Raw genomic sequence first — 12,658 nt, 5'->3', positions numbered from 1 at the left:
AATGGATGGTTGCACTTTTGCTAGACTCCTTCTTTATCTCTTTTTGTCTTCCACGCCCAATACTAGTTAGACAAAATGCTACAACAGCAAGAACCAAAGGTCAAACCTCTAATTAACCTTGGCACCCATAGCAATAAGGAGATCAGGCAGGCAGTACTTCCTTGAATAATTAAGTGTCGACCGTATGTGACCGCTAGTCATATACGAGACTTTCCTATTTCGGACATCGGAGCTGCAAGCCCCGTTTCGCCGATATATAGGCAGAGATTTCTGATATTGCCACAACTCAAAAGTTATGTCTCTTTTAACTACCCTATTAGGTTAGGATGCTTATTATTCTTCGTGTATTTAAACCACCGTTTGCAGTTAGATTGAGAGAATCAGACCTTCATTCGTTTATATTCTGACGGCTGATGTCGAGTAATTACGCCTAGACTGACGCTCCATATTAAGGGATATAGCAGGACCTTTGTGCTTTTGTTAAGTGTTGAGAGATAGCCTCAGGCATCAGCTGGCGGTCACGTGCTCACCGCACCACTGACTTTCCACCGATCGCTTTCTAGATAGAGAACAGAGGCACCTACATGGCGATCGCTGACCTCCGAGTTCCCGACAATAAGTGATACGAAAGTATGAGACCACGTGATCTCTAGCTTAGCCGCTTGGCTACTCCAACCCCTGAGATATCTACCCCTCATTGTACGTCCAAGAGAGAAGACAGGTCGATCGATAGAAACAGAGTCTAGCGAATAGAGACCCTATCGATGAAGGCATCCGCTCCTTAGTAGGCTACGTGCGTGTAGTCGATATAGCTTCATTCTGCCCTCCAAACCTTCTTCCCCTGTGTATAAACCGCAACAGAGGTTATGAGCCCGGGCTGCCACGTCTAGCCTAACCAGCAGGCCTAGCACCTCGGGGGATTGCGTGAGAACTGTTCGTCTTGCCCAATTCAGCAGAACTGATACTGTACGCGGCGTGTTGATCCTCGATCCTGTGAAGGTGGCCAGGCCCGTACACCCTGCCTACCTGTCCCTGATCGGGATATCGAACCACGTACCGAGAACCGAACACGACGGATGCCACCGGCTCAACGAGACCCACGGACTGGGAGATATATTTCAAGCCGAGAGAGTACTGAAGACCTAGCGGGACCGATTGGGAACGTGCCCGGGGCATTTGACGAATCAATAGAGACGATTGAACAGACCGAGACGGCGCCCGGGTTGAGCGAGACGGTCGAGAGAGCTAAGCCGATTGATACGCCCAAGACGCTTGAGAGGAGCGAGGCAAGCGAGACAATCAAGAGAACTAAGCCGGACGAGAGAATCCGAAGTGCTAGTGGTATCGAGATAGATCCTAGCGAGCAGCTGCAAGCGGAATTGGCAGCTGAATACCCTGATCAGCAATTGCAGGGAGAGTTAGTATCCGGGTCACTAGGAACAAGAGAATCGACATCCGAGATGTCAGGAGAATTCGAAATTCCTGCCTACCAGGCAGTGACACCACAGAAGCTTGCCACATTTAGTATCAAAAAGTTGGACTGGATGAATGTGAGCAGCTGGAAAGCTCAATACAAGATCTTCCTGGAAACACAAGGTTGCTGGAAGGTAGTGGAACATACATACAATTGGCGTGGGAATGCATTAAGGGTCAAAAAGCTGTTAGAGGACCCAGGATGGAGAACATCAGATACAACTGCCAAGTTGTATATCCTTCAGAACCTGAAGCTAGAAGATAAGGCTTCCGTACAGAGTTTGAAAACATCTGGCGATATGTGGGCATTCCTAATGGAGAAATATGAACAAAGAACCCAAGTCGACGTTACCGATGCAATTCGGAAGGTAACACGCTGGCAGATGGATCCAAATATGAGCCTCAAGGAGGCAATGCAGCAGCTGGATCAATATCATGCAGAGCTGGAGGATATTAGCAGCGGGAAAGTAAAGTTTGATAACATGAGTATTCTCATCTTCTTCCTAGATGGACTGCCATCAGGGTACGATGCTATGAAGTTCTTACTTCTAGCACAAGAGAATCTGACCCGCGGAGTAGTCCTATCAAGGCTCCAGCAGCAGGAAAGCATGATGAGAACTGCCAAAGAGGAAGAGAGCATCCAAGAGTCTGCAAGCCGGGCGAAGCAGATGTCATGTTTCAATTGTGGCAAGATAGGCCACTTTGCAAGAGGCTGCAGAGCCCCTAAGAAGGAAAGGGAGCCAGAGGAAACGAACAGCCGAAAGAACCAAAACAGCAGAGGTTCAAGACAAGACCTCAGAAGAACTGGCAGAGATAAGGGCCGAGGAAGATATAAAGGCCGCCAGAGAGGAAAAGCCTGTACGGCAGATAAAGAATCAGATATCAACAGCAATTCGAGCGCTAGTAGCAGAGGAACTACTAGAGATAGCGCACACCAAGCATATGAGAACGCCTATCGAGTTGAATTAAAGGAACAGATTAGTGATTGATTTGAATACCTGCTTGAAGGAGAAGCAAATGAGAGAGCATACCAATTAAAGGGGAACGACGACCCTATTATTGATAGCGGAGCAACGAGTACCTGTAGCGGCAAGATTGATCTATTTAAATCTTTAGATCAGAGGCATGGAGGCAGTCTGGGAACTGCTGGGAAATCCATTGAAATCGCTGGCAGAGGAACAATGAGAATCCCATTGAGCAGTGGGAAAGTGGCCCGAATTCAAAATGCATTGTATGTGCCTAGGATGAGGCAGACCCTCCTATCAACCCAAGCTCTCCAGGATCAAGGTATATGGAATGAGCACGTGAGGAAGAAGTACCGATTCTTCAAAAAACGAGATATCCTAGCAAGAGGATATAATATCGGACGAACAAGCTACCTAGGATGGGTAGGAAGCAAGAATGCATTGGCCAGAAGGCTTGAGAAGCCTGGAACCATAGAATCTGCAAGACTTGTGAAGCAAATTGACTCTGAATTGCTTCATTGACGTTTAGGCCATCCGGGAAAGGCCAGATTTAAGCAGATGATGAAGAAACTAGGACTCTCACCTGGGAAAGAGGTGATTGAGGAATTAAAGACCTGTAAGATATGCATCCAGGCAAAGAGCGTGAAGAGACAGAACCACGCAGAAGTTCCAAGGGCATCAAGACCCTTGAAGAGAGTCTATATGGACTTTTGGGGTCCATGCAGTAAGACAAAGACCCCAGAGAGATATTATCTTTCCTTGACAGATTGTCACAGGCTATGGCCTGGATTTTGGTTGTCGGCCATGCCCTCAACCAGGAATGGTTCCAAAGATCTAAATAAGGTTTCTGCAACGTCAGTATACAACTTTGGAATTGCAGCCTCGCAGCTTCGGGAAAGAGATCCGTCGGTATACAGATCCGAAAAGTCAGATAAAAGGGAGGAGGAGGATATTTGCGCTTCTTCTTTTGTTTCCTTCTCTAAGCTTGTGATACTCGTGAATAAAGGACAGCTAGTCGAAAACAATACTACCTACGCCCGTTACACCCATCGCCTACTTCTCTAAGAAACACTCTTCTACTAAGTATAATTATGAGATCTATGACAAGGAGCTGCTAGCAATCATCTGCTGCTTTAAAGAATGGCGCCCTGAGCTGGAAGGAACCTCTAGCCTGATTAAAGTCATTACTAATTACCAAAACCTGGAGTATATCATGTCTACCAAGTTATTAAACCGTTAACAAGCCCGTTGGTCCGAATTCCTGTCCCGATCTAACTTCAAGATTGTGTACCGTCCCGGTAAATAAGGAGCCACCCCTGATGCCCTGACCAGGAGGTCAGAGGATCTTCCTAAAGAGGGGGATGAGCGCCTGCTTCACCAGAGCCAAACTGTCTTGAAGCGCGAGAACATTGATACCATCTGACTACTTGGACCTGCTGAACCTGCTGAACCCGCTGAATTTGCTGAACCTGCCAAACCTGCCAAACCTGCCGAACCTGTTGAACTCGCCGAACCGCCCGAACCCGCCGAACTGGTGATCCCAGTTGCTCCAATCCGAACGAGACGATCAGTATCCTTTAGAGATGAAGAAGAACTCCAGCTACCACCTGATATTAAAGACCTGACCTGCACTGCGTACGAATCTGACCCTACCGTGCGGTCAATCCTGAAGGCCTTGGCTACTGGGCAGATTCGACACCCAGATATCACCCTGGCTGGCTGTGAAAGAAATGGGAGCTTCCTGTTCTATCAAATCCGCCTGTTTATCCCTGATAATAACGACCTAAAAGCAGAACTAACCCGCCTGGCTCATGATAAACCTGCTTCTGGGAATCCTGGAAGAGCCCGCACGTACGAGCTTCTAGCTCGGGAATACCACTGGCCAAATATGTATCAATATGTGGACCGATGGGTAAAGAACTGCCATACCTGTTGGAGAGTCACCCCATCCCGCGAAGCTCGACAAGGAATACTACGGCCCTTACCTGTCCCTGAACAAGCCTGGCAAGATATCTCTATGGACTTCATAACACACCTGCCTGATAGTCAAGGTTTTGACTCAATTCTGGTTGTTGTGGACCGCCTAACCAAGATGAAGCACCTAATTGCCTGCCAAGTTACTATTAATGCTGAAGGAGTCGCTTACCTCTACACCCAATATATCTGGAAGCTACCGGACCAAGAATCATATCCTTTGATAAGGGTTTAGCATTCACGTGCTTCAGATCCCGCGCTCGGGTTCCATCTGCCTCGGGTATTGGATCTTCAGAATCATTCACAACATTCGCGTCATCAAAATGGGCTGTTTGATAGACTTTGAGATTCGGATGTACAACCGCACTTGTTACTCACGCCATACTTACCATTCCAGGCAATAACGACTCCTCGCACTAATGCGAATAACGCATGATGGAAACGCCGATGACCGGATCGCCCCAACTCCCCGATCCGATGGCGATGGGACGAGTTGCCACAGTATGCACCGACCCCTGGAAACTTTGGTCGTACGCCCTAATTTTAGTTTCATTAATACCAGCCCTCCAACTCCAGCTGAAGTTCCTTGTTGCCAAACGGATCCCTCGCGAACAGATGAACTTTCGTCACTACAATATGGAGACTGGGTAGAAGCGAAGGCGTGGTGACGAGGATCTACCGACCTGTATTAGATTGAATGGAAGGTTACTTGTAACACAAGGACTGTAATTCAAGATACAGAGCAAGATTTGGCTCTTGCTCCTAGACCTTATTGGAGAATCATCCTTCAACCAAAGTTGTGGGAGAAATCATGCGCCAAATATCCACATAAAAGGATTGTGTTAGTTGATACATCCATTATTCCTAAGACTGATATTGAATGGCCGGATATTAAGAAAAGGCTTTCTAAATGGGGTTATTACTGCCTTGTGGGAAAGAGACTGAAGCTTATAATACAGTTCAACTATATAGAATACACCCGAAGCTCTGCAGCTAGTCGCAGCGCGTCCTAACGAACGGGGTACTTATTCTACTACTTAGGGCATACTCCAAGAACTTGACCGGGAGATCAACGCGGAGGAATTGAGATAGGACATGATATAACATGATACGAGACAAAACAACATTGATGGTGAGATATGTTACTATTTCCTATCACCAGAGAACAAACACACTCCTTTGGACTCCTATGGGGCTAGTAGCTAGCTGATGCACGTAGGCAGGTGCATGGTCGGAACTCAATTAGAGCCAGTTAGGGGGAGTGGGAGGAAAATGGGGGACGAAGATAAAGCTTCAGTATAAAACAAGCTGTTAAGTTTAGGCGCGTACTTGCAATCTACGTGCCTAAGCCTGCACGAGCATACAGAACAACACTTGGAGAAGGTTCTCAGGCTGCGGGACAAATGAATATAGACAACGGGGATATCTCGCCTCACCTGCCTTGCCGGTGAAGTCTGAGATCAAAGAAATCCTTTGGCAGAGTGGGCACATCGCCTCAGGTTCGAGGAGACTTGAATCCTACAACCTCGCGAAATGGCCCAAATAGGAAATTTTATAAAGTGGATAAGCTATATATCTACCTGTGCCCTTGTAAAGCGACGATCATTACGTAGAATGACTCCACCACAAAATTAGCCTTATAGGGAATCTATTCCCCTTAGGGGTAAGTTATCTTCCTCCTTAGGCCAAATTGCGAACCTGTTGCTCTTGGCGGAACTGTGAGGTGCGGCCGGGGTCCGCGCTTCGATGTAAGCGGACCTATATGAAGTGGGCCGGCTACTCTTTTTACAAAGCGGAGAAGGTGACTCACGCTCATTCTAGAACCCGCAGTTTCTCTTGTTGGGAGTTATATAAGATCATATTCTCAGAGCTCGAAATTGTTTATCTTGATATAAGTTTTCAAACCGGCCCTACCCCAAGACTTTCTACACCAATTGAACATTCTTTTCCAAACGCCTCTTGTCTTTCAATCATGGCCTTCAACCGTATCGCTGTCTATGGTCACCGTGGATTCGTTGGCTCTCGAGTTGTTGCTGCTCTAATTGCCTCGGGAGCTCCAATTACTGTTTTGCATCGCCCTAGCTCGGATACTTCCAATCTCCCAGAACATGTGAGAAAGATTGAAGTCGACGTTCTTGATGAAGACGCTTTGGTTGGTGCCTTGCAAGATATAGACATTGTGATGTCAGTCAGAGCTACGGCGCATCTGTACCTTTTCGAATCTATGCTAATGGATTTCTCAGTTCTCTTGTTGGAGACGGGGGAACCGACAGCCAGTATGGCTTTGTGAAAGCCATCCCTAGGACTAATGTCCAGCTTTTCTCCCCTTCGGATCTTTGTCTACGATATTGTGAGCAGGGCATGCGCATGCCCTGTATGAAGGCAAAAGCGAATGTCGAAAAGGCTTCTAAGGATGCTGGAATTCCAACCTCCGTCATCCACGTGGGAAATTTCGCTGAATTCACCTTAAATACACCGTCAGTCATCAACCGACCACTCGGGATGTTTATCCGTAACTGACTTCCACAAATTATAGGGCAGTGGGTATTGATTTGCAGAACAACATATTGGTCTACACCGGCAATTCTGCTAGCGAAAAAGTCACTATGTGGTGCGTAACATTTACCCAGAGACTCCTTCATCTAAATAATCCCTTCGGTCTGATTAAACTAATTCCTTGAAGCACCAAGGACTACGTAGCAGCTGCGTACGTCGACATATTTACCTCCAGACCTATACACACTATACAGAACCGGACCATCACCTTGTCAGAGCTTGCACCAACAGGCATGGAAATTGCTGCGATCATGAAAGAGAAGAACGGCAGAGACCCCTCTATTGCGACACGAAGCTTAGAAGAAGTCAATCGAACGATTGAGGATTGTATCAGCAGGGAGAGTAATTTCGCTGTCCCGGCCTATTGCCGCAAAATCTGGGGAACGGGAGAAATGATGAAGATGCTTCCCGGTGATTTATGGGAAGTTAAGGGCTACAGGAAAGCAAGTTTAGAGGACCTTGTCATAGGGGGAAGATTGGAAAGCTATAGAGCCCTACCCGATCATGTGTCGGAGTACCTGAAAAAGATGCTCTGAGACATGTACAGACGGTGATGGTGGTCTTTGTGCAGCTTTCTTTGCATGTTCGTCCAGCGTCTCGTTTCCATTAATTCCTTGGTGAGCTGGGATCCATTTGAGCTCGGTTCGGATGCTGTCTGCCAATTGACGAACAACATTCAAGCACCCCGCTAGGTAGACTTGGCCGGAGGGCATGCGTGGTCGGCGAAGAGCTTGTAGAATGAAGCCTACTGCAGACACATACCAATTCAAAAATTTGAGAAGTTATCCAGTCACATGTTCACCTGCTTGAAGACACTTGGATGCGTTTTCGGGACCTTTCCTTATTGATGTCAATAGTTCCTTGCAAGCAGGCGTCAAAAAAAAAAAAAAAAAAAAAAAAAAAAAGGCCTGTGGACGGTTCTTTTGGACTCGTTCCAGGGTAAGAGCGTTATTTCCAAACTGGGCGCGCTACGCAGCATGAAGTCAATATCACTGGGCCAGCTCAGAATGCATGTGCGAAACACAGCGCAAACGCTGCTGCCTCTTCCCACATTTGAGTTTTTTGCTCTTCCTCTTCCCCGCTGTCAGCATAAGAAGACGCGTATCTAAGACTTGAGATGTATATAACATTGGACTATACCTCCCGGGATGGAGCAGCGCGTATAGAATTGGCTGGCTGAGATTCTGGTTTAAGCACAGTCTGTTTCCCTCAGCGCAGACCATTCTTTCCCACCCAGCGATCGGGCTTTGGAGAGGGGTGTATTCTTGCTGCCGAAATGCCGTTTCTTTCAGTAATACTATTGGTTTTTCGAGACAGGATGTAGGTCAGGCCCCTCAAGACAACTGAGATGCGGAGGCGTCAAGTAGAGTTTGAGCTGCCTACAAAGAGTATGCGGCGTTAGCGTTCTGGTTAACCCTCGAGGTGGATCATCATCGAGTGGACCAACCACGTCGAATGAGGACGCTAATCAGATGAGTGGGACAAGACCCTCGCGATCTGTCCAGAAACGGTAAAAATAAATGGAGAAGTTCCAAGGTTCCCACGGACACAACCACTAGTCAACCGAATATGTCGTCATTATCGAGCCTAGCTTGCCAATGCTGAAATCATGCCTTGATGCAACATATTGACCCCTAATCTACCGACTGACCGACCATATCATAAAACTAGTCTTCCGCCCCTGACCGTTGACAAAATGATTGAATATGCTAAACAATCAGTCATCTGTCGAAGACCGCTTGCGGCATCTCAAGCCGGGCCTCTCGGTATACACTGAAGGCAGGCACTATCAAGACTGTCTCGAACTATACAACCATGCGCTGAAAGAGGAACCATCGGTCTGCACTCGGCCACGGACAGAAGAAGATGTCTCACGCTTGGTTCAATTCTGCACCGAACAGAAGATCCCCTTTGCTGTTCGCTCAGGCGGTCACGACTTCTTTGGCCGCTCCGTAGTCCACAAGGGCATTCTTATCGACATGCGCGACATGGACACGGTTAGTGTCGCATCGGACCGAGCTAGCGCACGCGTTGGTGGCGGAGTGATTGCCGGCCACCTGCAGGAAACCCTCAATTCTCACGGCCTGTTCACCCCTACTGGACAGGCAAAGTCTGTCGGCTATGTCTCTTGGGCATGTGGCGGAGGGTACGGCTTCTATGTTGGAACATACGGGTTTGGGGTTGATCAAATACTTGGAGCTCGAGTGGTTTTGGCCGGGGGATGTGTGGTTGACACCAACGCAGATTCAGAATTACTATGGGCACTCCGCGGCGCTGGGGCTGGCACATTTGGCATCGTCACGGAGCTTCGCGTGAAGGTATACCCAGTGCCCAAACTATACGCTGGCTTTTTAGCCTTCCCCCTGGCCAAGGCCGCAACTGTCATGGACAAGATTGAAAGGCTCTTAGATGATGACTTCCCTGATGAGTTCAGCGGAGATGCCATCGCCGTAAATCCTGAAATGGCTCCAATTCCGGTAGCAGAGCCCTGTTTGGTGATGTTTTGGTGTTGGATTTCGCCCACCGAAGACCTCGGCCCTGCGAAAAGCTTCCTTGAGCAGACGATGCAGGCTGGCAGGGTTCTGGGGAACACGGTCATGGAGAGTGAGTTCTATGCTTCCATTATGACATGGACTCCAGTTAACTGACCTGTATCAAGCTACACCAGCCGCCTATGGCTTGGGTGATTCGTCGTCGGGAACCTTCTTCCGCAGTCGAAACGTTGATCGTATACAACAGAATGTTGGCACCATTCTCGCACAGCACCCTCCACCGCATCCGCTGTCCGCTGTCATCTTCCACAATAATCACGGTAAGGGTGTTCGACACCAAGTCGCCGATACTGTCGGGGCGGCCTTTCCGAATCGATACCAACATGTCATTCTCGGCCTCCATGGGGGCACCAGGCCAGGCTGGGTTGATGAACAGGAGCTTGCAAGTGCAGCCAGATGGGTCATAGAGTTGGAGGAAGCGGTTGATCAGAATGATCTTTCCTTGCGAGGAGGGTTCCCTGCATTTTGGCCACCTGACCAAGTGGACATCGAACGATTCTTCGGCGAGGAGAAGGCCTTAAGACTGCGGCAGTTGAAGGCACGACTAGATCCGAACAATCTGTTTCACCATGCTCTGCCCGGTCTGAATGGATGCTGAATGGAATTGGATATCATACTCTCTTGTAGAGGCTCCGCCGTGAAGTGGCTTTAGTGTCCTAGTTTATTTTGCGGACCAATAAGATTGTGCGAAGCGATGGATGGCTCTGTGATCGGGCGACCGTTAACTACATCCAACTATCTAAGGTAACTGCCTACTAAGTAATGAATAAGCGAGATCAACCCAGGTCAGGCGAAGGGACGGTGGACACAACTCGCGCGAGCTTCGGTGAAAACCTCGCGTGAAGGGACGTCCGTATGCTCCGACAGCGGACATGCGTCAGGTGATCACTGATCTTAGTAATCCGTTTGCGATGTGGCAATCCCTGGTGATCCGGCAGATTTTACCAGATTCCTCATCTCCAATGTCACTATTGAAGAACAACACACACAAAGCCAACAGTTTCTCTGACAAGATATGTACTTCCCACGCTTACAATTCAAGCAAGCGATAGTCAGCTCTTCTTTAAATTCGAGCACGCAGCAAGAGCACAAGTCTCTACCAGGTCGACCGCGAAACAAAAGCAAATTGGGCTGTCGAGAATGCAAGGCAAAACGGGTCAAATGCGACGAGGCTTATCCGATGTGCAAGCGGTGTCAACGTCAAGGTATTGTCTGTTCGTCAGCCCCGCGGCTGACACAGTGGCAAGTCGAGTCCCCATGGCTTGCACTGCAGCCTAAAACGCATGTCAAACCAAGACTATTACAGTATTGGCTAGAGAAAGTCAGTCAAGCGTCCGTTGTAGATCCTGAAAATAATCCGTTCTCTTTCCCTATCTTGGAACACGTTGCCCAATCGCCCGCACTTCTCCATGCTATCCAGTCAGTCAGTGCCAGCCATGAGCAGTACTTCCCGGCCAAGACTCCCGTTCTGGCTCTTGAGGAACGTGGCAAAGCCATAGCTTGCCTTCGAAGAGAGATGATTCGAAATCAGCGCGCTCCTTACACACACTTTCTGACCATTATGCTACTAGCTCTGACGCAAGTTGCTGATTCCAACCCAGAGGATTATGGAAAACAACATTTATTTGCTGCCCGCGCCTTGATCAACAGTATGCTCCAAGACATATCTATGTCGACGACTAATGATCCTGTGGTTCGACTCTGCCTGGGGATATATCTTTACTGGGACATGTGCAGTTCATTTTTGGTGGATCCATGTGAACAACAGGGTCTCAACTTATTGAACATATCTCTCATGGTACACAGGATGGGAGACTGGCACCATCCAATGTACGGAACATGTAGCCGACTACTCCTTATCATAGCAAATGTCGGACGATATTGCCGAGAGGTACATGATATGCCACAGAACCGCAACCCGACGCAAGAAGCCATGTTGGAGGCTCAGCTTAGTACCTGTGCGACGAGTCCCGGAAATCCCGACCTGGGTCACTTATATGAAGCATTCCGCAACCACGGGCTTGTTTTCCTTTGTCGATCTCGTGCACATGCACAGAGAGGTTGTCCTACGGATCTGGCTGTGACTGAAGCACAAGAGTCTTTGATCCTACATTACGCCAAAGAGACAGTCCGCCATCTGCTACTAATCCCTGCATCCTCGTACTCCCTTAATTTTCAATCCCTCCCTCTTCTCGCAGCCGGATCCGAGTTGACCGAGTCGGATCACTTCCTGCGCGATGAAGTGCGCGGAAGACTGCGAGCCATCTATTCTATGAATCGCCTTCCCACAAATCTAATGGCCCTTCAGCTCGTTGAAGAACTCTGGGATGCCCGAGACAGTGGTAACCCCTCCTTCTGGCTATCACACACGCTGCAGAGGAATTGGCGATTGCTTCTAACATGAGGCTTTACTTTGTCACAACTGTGCTATTAGTCCTTTGGATGTACGCCCATGATTTTGTGAGGGCTCATGAAATACTCTCCCAAGCAAGGCGCAGAGTACCACTCCCTGATATTCTTTTCTTTTACACCCAGAAGACATGTCGGTCTGCTGTCGGGTTCTCTGCTTCGCTGCCTGTTGCTTGTACATAGTAGAATTGCTGGACTTTTTTTGGGCTTATGTAGGCCATGTGGGAGACTTGTATAACTTTTCGTTTTAAGCGTCCTCTACCGTTTCGAGGGAAAATACTCTTAGGACTAATTCAGGGAAAGAGTCGCATTGATATCCGGTTTCAACTAAGTTCGGAGCATGGACAGTAATCAGTATTAAAGCATTGTAAAGACATTGTGTGGTTTGTGAGGATAGCAATAATATGGATGTTTAATGTCTGGAGACCGACAACTTCATCCTTGATATAACGTAGGCATTCAGGCCACGGCGGCTTTGGCGGTAACTTCGATTTGATACATCTCCTTCAATCTCTTCCAGTACTGCTGACTGTTCTTGCCCTTCGTTGAACTTCCCGTTGAACATTTGTGCAAAATATGGTGAACGGGTGCAGAAAGTGTCTTAAGACACATCATAGGCCGTGGGTCCTATCTTTATCTTGACCATAGGACCATGGTAAAGAGGTAGAGAACTAAATCAAACATCAAGACCGAGCTAATGCTATATATTCGCATACACTTTGGCAAATT

General features: G+C 48.1%; 4 protein-coding genes across 4 annotated transcripts; all 4 read left to right on the top strand.

Annotated features, from left to right (window-relative positions):
- Positions 1–4,704: 4,704 nt before the first annotated feature.
- Positions 4,705–5,478, top strand: BDV17DRAFT_264794 (uncharacterized protein). Its single transcript, XM_073758077.1, has 2 exons — positions 4,705–4,913; positions 4,975–5,478. Exons 1-2 carry the CDS (start codon positions 4,832–4,834, stop codon positions 5,061–5,063), a joined length of 171 nt encoding a protein of 56 aa, XP_073615181.1. The 5' UTR covers positions 4,705–4,831; the 3' UTR covers positions 5,064–5,478.
- A 753-nt stretch (positions 5,479–6,231) lies between these two features.
- Positions 6,232–7,845, top strand: BDV17DRAFT_264792 (uncharacterized protein). Its single transcript, XM_073758076.1, has 4 exons — positions 6,232–6,596; positions 6,656–6,889; positions 6,949–7,023; positions 7,096–7,845. Exons 1-4 carry the CDS (start codon positions 6,385–6,387, stop codon positions 7,502–7,504), a joined length of 930 nt encoding a protein of 309 aa, XP_073615180.1. The 5' UTR covers positions 6,232–6,384; the 3' UTR covers positions 7,505–7,845.
- Positions 7,846–8,433: 588 nt separating this feature from the next.
- BDV17DRAFT_100866 (FAD-binding oxidoreductase) lies at positions 8,434–10,255 on the top strand. The gene is made up of 2 exons (XM_073753682.1): positions 8,434–9,572; positions 9,628–10,255. The coding sequence occupies exons 1-2, from the start codon at positions 8,675–8,677 to the stop codon at positions 10,116–10,118; spliced, it is 1,389 nt and encodes a 462-aa protein (XP_073615179.1). The 5' UTR covers positions 8,434–8,674; the 3' UTR covers positions 10,119–10,255.
- A 280-nt stretch (positions 10,256–10,535) lies between these two features.
- Positions 10,536–11,924, top strand: BDV17DRAFT_282124 (uncharacterized protein; the record flags this gene model as incomplete). Its single annotated transcript, XM_073760149.1, has 1 exon — positions 10,536–11,924. The coding sequence occupies one exon, from the start codon at positions 10,536–10,538 to the stop codon at positions 11,922–11,924; it is 1,389 nt and encodes a 462-aa protein (XP_073615178.1).
- Between the last annotated feature and the right edge of the window lie 734 nt (positions 11,925–12,658).

The sequence above is a fragment of the Aspergillus undulatus genome (assembly GCF_047715775.1).
Source record: "Aspergillus undulatus strain CBS 261.88 unplaced genomic scaffold BDV17scaffold_27, whole genome shotgun sequence".
NCBI classification, from domain to species: domain Eukaryota; kingdom Fungi; phylum Ascomycota; class Eurotiomycetes; order Eurotiales; family Aspergillaceae; genus Aspergillus; species Aspergillus undulatus.
The sequence above is the reverse complement of the archived record's forward strand: the minus strand, read 5'-3'. Positions and strand labels throughout refer to the sequence as shown.

Bases quoted from the DNA above. Each gene is read 5' to 3' on its own strand.
- BDV17DRAFT_264794 (XM_073758077.1), top strand. From the start codon at position 4,832: ATGCGAATAACGCATGATGGAAACGCCGATGACCGGATCGCCCCAACT. The intron at 4,914-4,974 runs GTATGCACCGAC...CATTAATACCAG, and splicing joins CGATGGGACGAGTTGCCACA to CCCTCCAACTCCAGCTGAAG.
- BDV17DRAFT_264792 (XM_073758076.1), top strand. From the start codon at position 6,385: ATGGCCTTCAACCGTATCGCTGTCTATGGTCACCGTGGATTCGTTGGC. The intron at 6,597-6,655 runs GTCAGTCAGAGC...TGGATTTCTCAG, and splicing joins CAAGATATAGACATTGTGAT to TTCTCTTGTTGGAGACGGGG. The intron at 7,024-7,095 runs GTGCGTAACATT...AATTCCTTGAAG, and splicing joins AGCGAAAAAGTCACTATGTG to CACCAAGGACTACGTAGCAG.
- BDV17DRAFT_100866 (XM_073753682.1), top strand. From the start codon at position 8,675: ATGCTAAACAATCAGTCATCTGTCGAAGACCGCTTGCGGCATCTCAAG. The intron at 9,573-9,627 runs GTGAGTTCTATG...ACCTGTATCAAG, and splicing joins GGGGAACACGGTCATGGAGA to CTACACCAGCCGCCTATGGC.